Raw genomic sequence first — 15,588 nt, 5'->3', positions numbered from 1 at the left:
TTATTTCCTTGAAATTACAAAATGAGGTATATTCCCTAAGTCCCCATCAATAAAAAAAATAAAGAAGATGAATTTATAAATCCCAATTAATTATTACTGCGTCCGCCGGGGGCTCACACAACAAAGTCCGTACGTTGTCGGGGTTTAAGAGTAAAAAAAATTAAAAATGAAAAAAAAAATTTAAAGTCCAATTAAAAGTTTACTAGGATGCTGTTAAGATTCCCAGAGCGAATTCCCAAAGTCCCATCGCGGCAAAAGTCTAATTAAATCCACATATTTAAATCTCAAAAGATCACAAGCCGTCTGTTAAAGATTTAAGGAAATTCCCACTTTTCTGAAAATTCGGCTAAGTCCTTAGCCCAAAAACACGATTATTTCCGAAAATTGGAATTGCACTATTCTTCCCCGCATACTAGGTGCGTCTACGTTGTCTTATTCTAAGTCCAATCAATTTTCGTCGTTATACTAGGATTTATCTTCTTACAAAAGTTTACAAGTCAAACCAGATACAATTAATTAATTATGGTACTTAATTCCTAAGGAGATCGGAGTTAATTGGGCCCTTTGGCCTGATAGCAGAAGTAAGCCGGTGAAACTGACCTTTTAGCTACTTACTATTTCTTTTTTTTTCAATATTTACTTGCAATATTAAATTACATTAATTTTAAATCAATTTAATCAAGTTTTCACAATATAAGATCAATCTATAGTTATTATTTTTTTTTTCAATTGATTCCAATCAATGGCTTACTTCCACTAACGCCCAGGCGTTATCCAACTCACTCATAGGCCTCCTACTTAATTTAGTTATGTCGTCAATTCCACATGCAAATAAGACTAGGTTAATTTTAAAGAAGCCTCTAATGATTAGGTTATTGTATCAATATATTCTATAAACGCTTATTCCTTAATGATTTTATTATTTTCAAACAACTGTTTCGCTATTGGTCACCATCACATTACAATGTATAGCTTAAGATCGGTAGCCCCCTTCTATCTATAAGTAGTGCCGTCGCTGACCGTATTTTTTACAGAGTCAACAATGAAACGTATCTCATGCGCAGTTACACAGCCACCTCGAGCGTCACTTTCGCTCAACAACCACGGCCATCTCGATGCGTAGTCTAATTCTGTTAATAACTATTACAGTTGAAATTAAAATAATGTAACTCACAAATTAATACTCCCCCGGTCTCCAGCAATAATTATAAGTTAATATACCGTTATAATTTTTCCTCTCTCTCTCTAACAAAACTCTTATAGTAAATAATTTTACACTACCTATTCCGTAATGTTCATTCACAAATCACGCCATTATGACGCGCACTTTACTCTAACAATGCGGAGAGGGGGGGGGGTCAGAACTTCTAACGTGGTTAATGGCCGCCAGTAATTTCTATTACAATTATTCTAATTATTCAAAAACTCTCTAATAAATTGAAAATTAAATCTTTACTGTACGGGATACAAAGAAATGTTTGTAAAATTACGTTGCAGTCTATTAAAGTGAAATGAAGTTTAAAAAGTTTAAAAGTTTAGAGACTAATGCTGCGTTTATTAATTTAATCACTTACCACGCATGTTGGTGACGTTCTTGCAGTCTGTACCAACCCCACACCTGACACCAGATGTGGTCTGCCGCCGACCTGTAGTTTGCCCAGTGGGAGACAAAAGAAGGGATCTTCGTTCTTGACTTCGCGGCGAGGAAAGGTCGAACTTTAGAAATAAAACAGCGAAGTCGGAATAAAATCTTACTTGTTTAATTTAGAACGTTTGTGATTAGAGATTTAGATTAAGATAACAAAAGATTAAAACTAATTGAATTAAAAATTAACACATGATTGAAAATTTAGAATTTGGCTCTAGAACAATAGAATTAGAGAATTGTAGAGAGAGGAGCCGAATTATGATCTACCGCATCCCGAACCAATTTTACGACTCCCTGCTCTAAGATCGCCTCCAGTGATGCCCCTTCCCTTCTCTCTTGGCCCCCGACCAATCAGAGCGCCAGTTCTTCCCTGGTGGTTGTCCATCAGGTGCTGCCGCCAACGATTCACCCAGTAATTAACAAAACTACATGGTACTTTGGACGGCTCGAGGCCTGCGTTGAACACAGCTCTTCGCTGATGTCAGCAGATTCCTTACACGTGTCTGCGGCAACAGCAGGTCGTTAGCTTTAGTTTAATGCACCTGCAGGCTGTGGAAAATTCCCTGTCCCCTTCCTCTGAAGTCGGCTCAGCGCCTATATTTCGCTATATTATTCCGGATGGCACTTAATGTGTACGGTGGCATTATTACACCTTGTGGAGGTCTTGACTTCCATTCTAAATAGTGATTAGAAGTAGTCACTAAATTAATGTTATGTAAATTTTCGCAGAATTCTCAGTTTGATATTAGTTTAAATTAATTTATTTGTTGAAGCTTTGGGGCGCTAACACCGAGGTGTCACAGTACGTGTATCGTATTGTGAATCAGATTATTGTATCTGAATTAATTAACAAGTTTTGTCCAGGAAGACTTTAATGAAATTACCTAAATATTATAACCTTAGAATAAGGCATTACTTTTATTACAAGCCAGTACCCGAATGTTATAAAAGGTGGAACAATATTCATATGTATAAGCAGACTACACGAGGCATGTGTGAATAAAGCGCACGCTCTGGGAAGTATATGAACATAGATATATAACATTTTTTAATACAATATATATTACAATAGACGTTTTCATGAAATTTTGGTTTACGTGTTTAGCAATAGGAATTAGTAATAGTGGATTAATTTTAAATTCAACCACCATAGAATGAAAGAAAATAAAATCAAATTGAATAATTCGTATTAATTTGTATACTAAATTTCCTGTAATAAATCTGAAATTTAAACATGGATATCACATTGGACCAACATAAGACTTAATCGCATTTATACATTCATGTCTCAGTCTTATACAGCAGGCAGTGCTACAAAACAACTGATACATTAATTTTTATTAAACTTGTATTTTGTAATGTTTTTTTTTTATTTTTACGTACTAAAGTTACTCCAGTACTTAAAAATAAATGTATAATATTTCATACAACATTTTAGATTAAAACTTGTAAAGTAAAACTACACGACATCAAATTACTGGTTATTTGAATGTAAGTAACACTAACACTGATAATAGTAATTAAAATTATACCGAAATTGCATTAATTAAATAGGAATAATACGCCTCCAAACACCCACTTGTTACAGATCGCCATGTATCTTGTCACTTGTGAGTAATACAGGACGTTGTTTGAGGACATGACATCGTAATGTTTGCCCAACGGCTAAAACCTGTCTACCACTAGTAACGATAAGCTATGTCAAGAAGACGAAATGGGGTCATACAACGCAAGAAATGGTTTGTGCATATGCCATCGAAATGTATGACAATATTAGGCATAATATAAAATGCCTACTTCCCACATTTGAGTATGAAGTCAGGTTCACCTCACAATAAAGGTTAACTCCAAACGTTTATGAATTATTGCTACATTTAATGCAATGCCCAGATTAACTTTATTGTAATTCAAGAGGCAGTAAAACTTTATTTAGAAAATAAAATTAAAATGTGTGCCCTAACTGCAAGGCACATTCAATATATCAAATATATTTAACAGACCAATTCATCTGCTCAAGCCCAATCTTTTGTGAAGAAGCAAAGGAAACATTCACCTAAACATCTTCAAAATAACAGCTCAGTAAAGACAAAATGTCTCATAAACCGACCTAGATGATGTTTTTGCTGTACTTGACGCTGAGAACTGTGGACTAAATCCAATAAAAAATAATAATTCATCATATAATTGTAGCACTAACAGTATAGCTACTCAATTTTCACAATTTTAGACGCAATGCCGTATACTTGAAGGAAACAGGATTTTTCCGGACATTTGCCATCGTTAAGTGAAACAAGAAAACAGTAACACTACGTTTCGAGATCTGCAATCTGATCTCTTCTTCAGGTAAAGAACTAACCTAATACATAATTACAAACTAGGTTAAAATAAACAAATCTTACTAAAGCGTTGTGGCACGCCTGAGTCAGGAATCACAACCTACATGTTGTATGTCAACTTCACTAACACTAAAGACATGCACTTAATAAAAAAACTATACAAAACACCAATCATTAAACTAAACTACGGAATACAGGTCACAATATGTCTTCACTCGTCTACTAACCATTTACGACTTACCTGAAGAAGAGATCAGATTGCAGATCTCGAAACGTAGTGTTACTGTTTTCTTGTTTCACTTAACGATGGCAAATGTCCGGAAAAATCCTGTTTCCTTCACAATCCTTCCATCGTCAAAAATAACCTTCAAACAAAGAGCCGTATACTTCGTATTAACTTTAATAATAATTAGGATTATTTCTATAATTTTTAAAGTTAATTAGCATATTGGATAACGTTAAAATTTACTGTACACTTAGTTGTTAAATATCAGTTGTGCCATAAACAAAAAGGACATCCTTAACTTTAGATTTAGTACATTTCATATTATTCTTTATTTATTACAAAAATTTTATTTTTAATATATGTAACCTATTATATAAAATAAATAATACCTGTAACTCACTATTGTGAAATTTGGAAATCTCATTTATGTATACCTACATACATACATGCATATATAATTTTTAAGACCTGTTTCTTACTTAACTAACCAATAAACCATTCCTTCAAATAATTAAAGGATTAGAACAATACTAAAACTAAAAAGGACAACGATTAATTTCTTTATTTTTTGTAAATAGTACAAGCATTCTAAGACGAAAATGTGTATTCTTATATTGTTAAATAACTTAATTTTCTTGTTAATAAAATACTGAAAGTAAGAAAAATTTAATTGAAATGATAAATTTCACCTAACAGTAATGAAGTAGTATTTTGAAGCTTACGGAAACTTATTGTTTACACATCATGTGTACACAAAATGATTGCTGACAGAATAGAATTAAGTTTTCTCAAAATGAGGGGGAAATTTTTCTGGGTACCCGTTTCTTATCAAAAAATCACATGTGACTGCTTTACAAATTCGCTAAATGAATATTTTTTACCCAAATAAACTATACTAAAATGTATTTCTATCCTCAGTAACTGAAGGTAATGACACTTGGGAACAGCAATAAAAACAGTCATAAAAATTCACTCAGGCTACGGTTTTAAATTAATGCCTCGCAGGCTGCTCGTAAAATAAATATTTGGTATTCTATTTCTTTTTATATTGATAAGTATGTTTATAATTAAGCATTTTGTTTTAGACACATTTATTTAATATGCAGTCACATTTACTAGATTAAAGAATTTTTTCATTCCATTAGTTTTTAGCGTAAATACATCGGATATATATCTATGAAAATTTACTATCAAAATTTCGTTACAGTTTTAACGACTTTTATAAGACATATATTTGTTGTTTACTGAAGTAGGCCTTTTGAAAAAGTCAACTATAGTACCAGAAATACCATAGACCGTATAAACTACAACGGCCAAAGGTTACATTTTTTGACTAAAATAGGCTTCTCTAACCTGTGTACGTTTATGTATTGTAGATAGAGGCTTCAACGCAAAATCAATTTCCGTTTCAAAATGACATAGAGCCCCATTATTCATTACGTCATGAGTGTGTTAACTGAAAAGGTAAGAACTTCGACTTTAGCATCTACCAAATCTCAACTATTACATAAACTGTTTGAATAGTTTAATTGCTACTCAAGTAGTCTAATAACAAGAAATATCTCTCTTACGTTCGAGGTATTTTTTGGTACTTATAAAAATCGTTTTCACTCTCCAACGAACCCCAACACACTGGTCTTTAAAAGAAGGTCTAAAATAAATCCCAAGAAAAGTGTTCAGTGATATCACCTAACAAAAAGATTAGTTTAGAATGTCGTTTAAACGGAATATGCCCACGATGTTTTTCTGTAAGTGATTGCCGCAGGTAACAGTATTTATATTAAGTAAGGTTAAATAGAACGAAGAAAAATATTCCACTAACATTCCTAAGAATTACATGTGTATCAGACATTATTAAATAAGAAAACTGAGTAATAGGTGATAAAAGACATCTAGTTTTTAATCAAACAAAGGGTTTAATAATAAGTGTAAACATGTCATACATATGGTTTAAGACAAGACGTCTCCCCCTCCCCCTGTCCTGTGTGTTCTGCTATTTCCTTGTCCATAACATTTTCTGTGAGTTCCTGAGATGCAATGATCTCTGGTACTGATGTGGCAATTTTTTCTTCGTTATCACCCTCGAGTTTCATTATTACTTCTACTTGTACTTCTCCCTCTCCATACCCCTTTTGTTTGTCTGTTACTGTGTCGGTGATATCATCAGGACACGATTTAGACTGCTTATCAATACTAGGAACTTTTGGTACTACATTTTCTTCTTTATTAGTCAGAACCTCACATAGCGATTTTCTATCACTTATATGTCTTGCTGGATCAGTAGATATCTCATCTGGTTCACCGTGGCAGACTCCATCAGATAAATGCTTACTTTCTCTAATTTCTTCAGGACTGTCACAATGTCTCCCCTCCCTTCCATCTCCTACCATGTTAGTGTTCTGCTCCGCCAACAACCCTGACAGTTGCGTGTTCTCGGCCACCAGGAGCGCCACCTTCTCCTCGTACCGAGCTCGCAGATCGTTGAACATCTTTATTTGACAATGGTATTGTGCTTTAATGTCTTCATTCAACCTGTGACCAATAAAGTTTATGTAACAGTTTATTTACTCTTATATCCTTATTTTTGTTTGCCTTAAAACGTGTATGATAATACAAAATATTAATGTATATTGTATATTGCGTGAAAAAAGTATTACTCCACAGTATTCAGAAATACATCTTAAATCTCACAGTGATTATGAGTATAATTCTGAGTCCGTAAACTCATAGTACCAGTCAAAAAAGATGTAGGACTGAATATAAGTACATAATAAACAAGTCTACATTTATATTAAAATATTTATTCTCTCTGGAATATCTGTAAGTGTTTATCTAGTAACGCGAGTGTAAGGGAGTCGGCCACTATACAGAAATAAATGGCATTTTACACTATATTTTGATGCGTATGGCAGTGTTTTGGCCTTAAGATCGTCAATCGTTTCCCACAAGTCAATGTATATGTGCTACGTAATGGCCAATATCAGAAAGGGAGTCAGACCCAATAAAAGCTGTGCATAAGGATGCACTTTTAAGTGAAACTCTTTTTCTTCACCATTAATGGTTTTCTGTATTTCATTTAATTTTAGCATGAGTTGTAATAATTCATTTTGTTTCTCAACAGGCTCTATTAACAGTTAGTCCGTTACAGATTTGTAGACAACTGTGCATTTTAATAATTTCAGTATATGAATATACAAAATATGTTAACATTGTGTCTAAAATTTAAACTACAAATACCTGTAAAATAACTATAAATAACATTCATAAAAATAAGCTGGAATTGCCAGACGCTGAGTGGTCCTAGAGGTGAGTATCTGCCAGAAACTAGTTTCAGTAAGCATATAGTGTTTTAGAAGTAGATTAACTTATATTGTAGATGTGGGCCAGTGCTCATAAATTTTCAAGTACTATTCTTATGAACAAAAACGGAGTCCAACTTTGGATCTTCTTACTAGTTCAACCATAAGGTATTGTTTGTACTGGGAAATTCAGACCACCCAATTGTAAATGCAAAGTTCAAGCGCAGATGTAAAAAACGCATTTTGTACTGCGTTTATTTTGATGTGAAAGAATAACATTACATTGGTTTGGGTAATACAAGGACATTTTGAAATTAAAAAAAAATAAATTGTACAGTGTTGTAATGAATTTGTTAGATTTTTTCCATGTATGGTGTACCGTTAATTAGTTAATTATATTTCATATAATGTAAATTTCACAACCTAGTCAGCCAGTATAATTTAATACTATTTTTATCCCATGTTCCGGAACTAAATTATTGGGCGGAGTAACTACCTAATTGGCACGCGTATGAATATTTTCTTCTAACGCTTTGTAGCAGCCCAAGTACGTGACCGATCAGACCTCGCGCGCTTTGCCCGTAAGTAAAATTTATCTTTTCGTATTATTAAATTAGCCCTTTGATGCCAAACATATAAAAATGAATGTAACGTAAAGTAAAGTTGTAAATAGTAAAGTAACATACACTTGAAGATCTTTTATTTAATTGATTGAGATAGATAAAAATTGTGGCGTCGTCCTTATGGCGAACACGTTGTTATAATAAGTAATTTGTATCATTAAATGGCTAATACCGTCGCGAATTTGTTTTAGGCGAGTTCACGTAGCTCACGTAGCTGATGTATCTCATGTGTTGTTTGAGTACATGGCTACCACTTGGCTACCACATGGCTACCACTTTCCCAATTTCTACTCCTTTTCTAGAAATAACCGTTCTTGGACTACAGCTTCAATGTCTCGTGCCAAGACACCGACACCAGGGATGTGAGTCTACATATTGCGAAGGGAAGTGAAATCTTAATGTTTTATAAAGTAAAACATCCTAGGCATAATTCCATAGAACATCGAATATTTTAGGCCCACCTATAAGATATACATTTTTAGTTCTTATGTTCTAATTGGCAGCAACGTGGCATTACATACTTTTCCTTTACCATCTAAAAGTGGTGCTTGTAAGTTTTCATAATTAAATTGAACTCAAGAGTAAACTTTGCAATTCGAGTATTTATTACTACGACCTCAGAAGTCACCACCCCCCATGTGTTATCGTCATACGGTACAGTGGTATTATTTGAAAGCTCTTATGGAATATCAGAATCGATATAAATAGTTCTCTTTTTATACGAAGATCTATGCGCTGACTTTTAAATGATTTTCTTGTCTGGGCTGCATCTTGTTTCGGTTTCTGTAAGACTTTGGGAGGTAATTCATTAAAGAGCGCTTAAGAAAATTTAAAGCAGTCTTCGGTAAAATGTTCAAAAAAATTCATAGTCATTATCAAATTATAATCGTCCAATTAAAAACATCCTTATATTACAAAACCCGGTATGGTAGAGTACGATTCACTTGCACAAACATTAAACTATATCACCCTAAACAGCAAAAATTATATCAAGAGTAACAATAAACATAAAACATTAGCCACGGCTAGCAAGTGACAATGCGGTATCCATCACGCGCCTGTAAATTATCAGATGCAATTATCAGTGCATGGCCAACGGTACGACCAGTTAGTTCTTTACCATCGTGGTATGCAAAGCATTTATTTTCCTGAGCCATAATTTGGCTGGTACAAAAAGAAAATATGGTGGTGCAAATATATGGTGTAGTTTAATTTAATTTACGACAAATTAGTTTTATTTCGAAACGTAGACCTGTGAGACGAATTTTAAATAGTTAATAACTGTTTTCAGTGATTGATACAAAATTTTATTTTTTTGCTACAAAAAGAGTACAAAATTCTAATATAGTTTTAACGTGATTCTAGATGGTCCGCTCACAGTTCTATACATTTTCACAGTTGAATTAATAACATTGCGTAAGTGAAAAATGAAGAGCGCTCGTTAATTTAACTCCAATACGCAAAGTATAATACACTAAATTCATCACACAACCAATAGTTAGTAACTCGTTTTTACATCCTAGTTATCGTACCTACCTTGTAGACTCAGACTGTATTAAGAATGTTTTGTTGCTTAATGTTTTCCAAACAGATTCTTTCCTCCGTAATTTTCTTATTTTTATGGAGCTGCTCGACTTCAGTGTTTCTCAAAGCCAACAGGTCCTTCGTGACAGCTACTAGATTCTTCAGCGAGGTGCACTGCAATCCGTTTGTTCACCAATGATAAATGTTAAGAGAAAAAATTACATGAATAATGTAGTAATAAGTATGGTCATTAAAGTAAATTTTTTTTAATTATTTTATTTTATATTTATATTTAGTTTTTTCAGCAATTGAAAAACAGCCATGTTCACCCCCTTATTTGTTATTTGAAACATTGTAAATAACATCTTTATAGAATTGAACCCATTCGACAGTTAAGTAAAATGAATTTTTCATAAAATTGGTCATGTGTCTTATGTTTTGAACAGGTATCCACTGACACGAATGTTAGAAGTAAATATTTTAAAAATCACATCACATGTACGCTGGGCTAGTATTAGTTACAACTCGGTATAAGAATATATTAACTCATGTTTCAATAGTAACGATAAAGCGTCATAATTAGACACAGTTATTATGTACGTTATACAAGCGGTAATTACACCTAAATAATATATCATCCCATGTTTGACATTAAGAAAACGATAACGCATCATAATCAGACACCGTTAGTATGTATGTTATACAAGCGGTAATTACACCTAAATAATATATCATCCCATGTTTGACATTAAGAAACGATAACGCATCATAATCAGACACCGTTAGTATGTATGTTATACAAGCGGTAATTACACCTAAATATATCATCTCATGTTTGACATTAAGGAACAATAACACATTATAATCAGACACCGTTAGTATGTATGTTATACAAGCGGTAATTACACCTAATAGGAGTAATGTAGTTTTGTAGAAATGTTAAACGTGCGAAAAAGTTATCTCTTTGATTTTGTTTATAATTACCTGCTGCTTAATACTATTATCATTATGTTACATATATAATAAAAGACGACGTATTTAAGATGACATTAACAAGTGTAATAAACTGCACGATTAAAGAGCAATGTTCATTGCGGGTAGTATTATATGATAACATTCAAACAAAACATTGGAATCAACAAAAGTTATATAATAAAAATTATTACCAACAACTTAGGAAAATAGGTGACTGTATGTAAATAAATTAATGGAAGTGTTGTTCCAATAAAGGGAATAAACAAATTGCTTTGTAGCTTACAGGGTACTTTCAATCAACTCCACTACACAGAATTAATGCAGTAACACAACTCTCATGTCGTGCTAAAATCCCAACGAAAACAAGTTATTTTATAATAAGCAGCAACAAGTACAAAACTATGATTTGATTTTATGCAATAAAATATATCTACCCAGAGTGGAAGTTATATTACATCACGTGAGGTTTGTATTCATGCATGTTATTCCAAATACAGAAGTTGTGGTGAACACACTGCGAGCGGTCGCTGTGTTACCAACCATCAGACTCTAAATTAAAATATATACCCACAAATTGTTTGAAACATTTGTCTCTTAGCTTTTACTTTTACTAATCATAAAACTATTAATAAATCAAATTAGTATGCAATTGTTAGTTTCTTAAAATATTTGTATTTATGAATCGTACATAATATCCCAAAATAATCGTGCAATTTAAAAAACCCCGTGCATTTTTTAAAGTATTAAAATGAATAAGGTGAGATTAAAAAGTTTAAAGTAAAAATTTTCTGATATAATTGTGGATGTTCGACATGTATTTATAAGTAAAAAACTTTATTCGATTTTGAGGTGTTTTAAGGAGAACAGAAGGTGAGTAGAAGTTCTTCTGTATGTAGAATCTTGGAGCATTGGAAAAGAGGTTTATATATAAAAGAAGTTCTTCTGTTCATTGTTTAAAATATGTCGGTCAGTCCATTGTTAACAAAATATTATTTTGTACATCCTCAGTTTCAAACCTTGTATTGGTCTCATCAGTAGCTTAGATTGTAGAGATAAAGGAAATTACTAATGTTCTTGTAATCTCAGCTTCCCTCTATTGAAATAAGCAAAAATCTGTAGTGTTGTCTTATCGCAGCGGTTCATACGAAAGGAATCAAACGACGTTAGGGGAACATATAAAACAGATCTGATATTTCAGTAATAGTGTAGTTCAAAATATGCCAAAGTCTAAACATAAAATAATAATGATGTGTAAGTTATATTGTTTGTTGCGTGTATCTACCAAAAATTTTAACTTCTCAACATAAAAGTACAGCAAACAATTTAATATATATTCAATTTGAAAGGTAAGTATTAATAATCATGTTGATTAATTATAATAATTCAGAGATGAAATAAAATAACACAATTGATGAGACAATAACTAAGATTTGTACACTTTAAACTACCTGCAGGGTAAGTACTTTTCTTTGTTCTTCCAAGTTTTTGCAAAGAGAACTTTTCTCCAGCAGCAATAGAACCACCTGCAAGATAAGTACTTCATGTTTGTAAAAACATAATATTGTGCAAATCATATACAATGTTCGATAAATCAAATTCTTTTACTTTTACGCAATGGAACGTTATGGAACTGGCAATACACTATATTTGACTATGTTTTACGATAAAGATTTGTAAAAAAAAAAACAGCTAATTCAACATTATAATTACAATTAACTTTGTACTAGTATATCCAGTAGATTCGCATGATATATACTGTTATCTACTGATATTAAACATTAATATTTAATATCAATAAACATTAAAATCCAATAAATGCAACAGTTCACAAAAAATTAAACTCCTAACTTGGTAGGACTTTATCATGGAAAACACTGCATTGCTACCAAAATAATAATGTAAATCGTGTGTATTTTCTTTGATTGTATCCACTTTTATGACTAAAGTGTCAATAACTGTTATAACCATGATTGGATTGTTTTTGGCGTACTCATCCCCTTGATAATAAAATATATTGATTAGTTTAGGCCAATTATAGTGAAAACAGTTGTGAGATGACACAATACCTTTCTAACCAAACAGTGAAGTCGAGAGACATGTTCCCGTAAGTCCTTTTCAGTTCGATGATGAACGTCAAATCTCAGCAATTCCTTTAACATGGTCTTAGCATAGGTTGTGTCTCTGTTGCCGTTATTTTGGAATATATCTGGCTACAAAAAACAAAATATATCTATTATTTAAATATAATTATGATAAAGTTCTCTAAAAGTCATTCTGTATAAACATTTAAAACTGCAAAAAACTGGACTATACATGGCATATTTTATTAAGTATCTAAATAGTTTTCTTTGGTCACATGAAGACGCCAGGTTTCACATAAATATCATGATATTGGTTGTTTATTTAAATATTGTATCACTTTAACAGCTCGTGCAAAAACAATAAAAGAACAACCCAACATTGCAGGTCGCTGGCTTTATTATAAACTACACTGTGCCAATGGCTTCACCTATGATTTAGTGTGACACAAGAAAAATCATGAGTTCGGTACCATCTTTGTATAACGTAAGCAACTGGGCATTGAAATGTTTTAGTTGGTAGGCTATCAGGAACGAACAAACTAACTATAATATCTATAACCTGAATTCTTGGGGAATTAGATTCTGACCACTTAGACTGTAACATTCAAACACTACCTAGGTTAAATGACAACCCTCTACATATACATGAAATAAGTTATGCAAGTTCTTTCTTGCTCAGATTTACACATTTCTGTGCTGAAATACTAGATAGTAGAGTCCAGCATGTCTTAGTTATAAAGAATAAAACTCTAAATACCTACATTTGGAATATTGCCTTGTGAAGCGTCTTCCGAAATTTTATTTTGATTTTTATCTGTAATCTCCATCATAATATGTACCAGAAATAAAAAGGAAGTTAATAAAACTAATGAGATAGTTAATTGATTTACTAGAATTTGTATCAACTATAAATTGTTACTTAACTTGTAATTTAGAAAACAAACATGTTTACGTTTGGTTACAGTAGCTCTGTTTGCATGAAAAACATATGTTTATCTAAACTGAAAACACCTTTGATCTGTACAAAACATTTAGTAGTTTTTACTGGTAAAGTCGACATATGGAGGCGTAATCTTTACAGCAAAGACAAACAAGTTTGAAATTGCCTAAGTTCTTTAAGTTCCTATTTTTCTTTAAATCTTAAAATTATTTCGTCTTACGTATACCCTAGTGGTACAAAAGTTAACACAGTTTTTTTCTTTTTAATTTAGCTTATAGTGTATACCATCTCTAACCTACATATAAGTTTTATATTAAAATTAAAGTTAGTACTGATGAAAATGAGATGGACTCAAAACTTTCTATTCTGGTTTTTGAGTAAAATATGTTATCTTTTAAACACGGACATTGCGTAAATATTTATATTTTTACTAGCCGTTATCCTTGGCTTCTTAAGCAATTTTGTAGGTTTTATAGCTGTATGAGCACTTCTGGTTCGATGGAATTGTATTACAGACGTCAATGTTAAGAATGCTTTGTTGCCACGAACAAGAAAAAAAGTCTCAAAAAGTTTATATTTATGGACTTTGTAATTTACTCCGATCTTAGTATTTGTTGTTCCATAGCTGATTTTTCTTCATTCCCGATGATAAAAATAAATATATAGTTAGGCTACACAGCTCTGAAAAGCCTAGTTTCGTCAAAAGACAACTAATTTGTTTTTCATAATAGTGTTTAAATGTGTAGTAAAAGTTAACTACACTGCTTTAGCTCAATAAATATTTCATAACTTTAAGACCAATGACCAAGATGGCATTTTTCGGTACTTTAAAGGCCTGTGCGGAATAGCCTAGAGGTACATTCGAAATAACAATAGGCTTGTATTCATCCCGAAGACCGTAAGAATTTCCTTGTAAAATTTCAAAACTTTCGATAGAATAATTTGAGTGAAAGCAAAAAAAAACAAAGGGACTTTAGCATTTGTAACATTGTCAGGAAATTTGAGATTATAGTTTAAAACTGAAAAAAGTTGGTGTTTATTCGGACAAACCAGATAATTGTCAGTTGAATTTTGGGATGAAGTCAACGTGATACAATTGGGGACTTTTTATTTAAAAGGAAATTAATAGATGCTTTATAGATTATATTATACCATACGGTTAGTGGAATATCAGTCGAAATTAGGCCGTTTTAATTACCAATTCTGAAAAATTAATTAACAAGGAAACATAAAGTATTAAATAGATCACTGATTTGTAACACAAAAATGCGGAGTAACAATACGATTTTGAGTTCATCTAGGATAAACTAATAATATGAAAACTCCACTTTTGTTTCATTTTGTTGCCACCATGTTACCGTGCGTCAATGTAAAGACCTTATACATTTTTATATTCTGGTGATGTTAAAAGTATTCAACAGTCACAAGACTATAAAGTTACCTTGCCTTCCACTAAGTCGAGAAATTAATTCAGATAAATTTAATTCATAAGGTGAGGTTCAGTTACATGCATTTATTTCCTCTAATGTTGTATGTGTATGTAAAATTAACACAGTTAATGGAATAATGAAGTTTATTAAGAGTAAATCAAAGCTGGATGAATCTTGTTTACATAGATCAAAATTATAGAACAATTCTGGTCACATAATAGCCTGAAGGAGTTTTATTTTTCCTTTCAAGTGTTGCAGTTAACAACAATAGAAGCAGTACAGTGTAAAGTAATAAAAAACTTTCTGGACCTACAACTGAGCACCTGAGTCTGACCAAATGTTATGTGGAAGTATACAAAATATGTTTTTTTCCATTAAAAAGAATGACAGGCTGTTCATCTATCCTCAAGACTTTTCTAAAATGTAATTATCTATAAATTTAGAATTTTTATGCAACTTCGGCGAAGCCTGGTGTGGCGTACTCATATTTTGTTTATTGTATACTA

At 32.2% G+C, this 15,588-nt stretch overlaps 1 protein-coding gene across 1 annotated transcript; it reads right to left on the bottom strand.

Moving 5' to 3' along the window:
* Positions 1-9,644: 9,644 nt before the first annotated feature.
* Positions 9,645-13,684, bottom strand: LOC124370138. The gene is made up of 4 exons (XM_046828429.1): positions 13,474-13,684; positions 12,698-12,841; positions 12,080-12,154; positions 9,645-9,830 (listed from the first exon to the last, which is right to left on the bottom strand). Exons 1-4 carry the CDS (start codon positions 13,540-13,542, stop codon positions 9,678-9,680), a joined length of 441 nt encoding a protein of 146 aa, XP_046684385.1. The 5' UTR covers positions 13,543-13,684; the 3' UTR covers positions 9,645-9,677.
* Positions 13,685-15,588: the final 1,904 nt, after the last annotated feature.

Source organism: Homalodisca vitripennis, unplaced genomic scaffold (genome assembly GCF_021130785.1).
Source record: "Homalodisca vitripennis isolate AUS2020 unplaced genomic scaffold, UT_GWSS_2.1 ScUCBcl_24;HRSCAF=613, whole genome shotgun sequence".
Lineage (NCBI taxonomy): Eukaryota > Metazoa > Arthropoda > Insecta > Hemiptera > Cicadellidae > Homalodisca > Homalodisca vitripennis.
Note: the sequence above shows the minus strand (reverse complement) of the source record. Positions and strands in the feature narration are given on the sequence as shown.

What these genes read in the sequence shown, in the direction of transcription:
- LOC124370138 (XM_046828429.1), bottom strand. Translation starts at nt 13,542, where the DNA reads ATGATGGAGATTACAGATAAAAATCAAAATAAAATTTCGGAAGACGCT. An exon ending in CACAAGGCAATATTCCAAAT is followed by an intron (nt 12,842 to 13,473) that starts GTAGGTATTTAG and finishes TGTTTTTTGTAG; the next exon opens with CCAGATATATTCCAAAATAA. An exon ending in GAAAAGTACTTACCCTGCAG is followed by an intron (nt 9,831 to 12,079) that starts GTAGTTTAAAGT and finishes AACGGATTGCAG; the next exon opens with TGCACCTCGCTGAAGAATCT.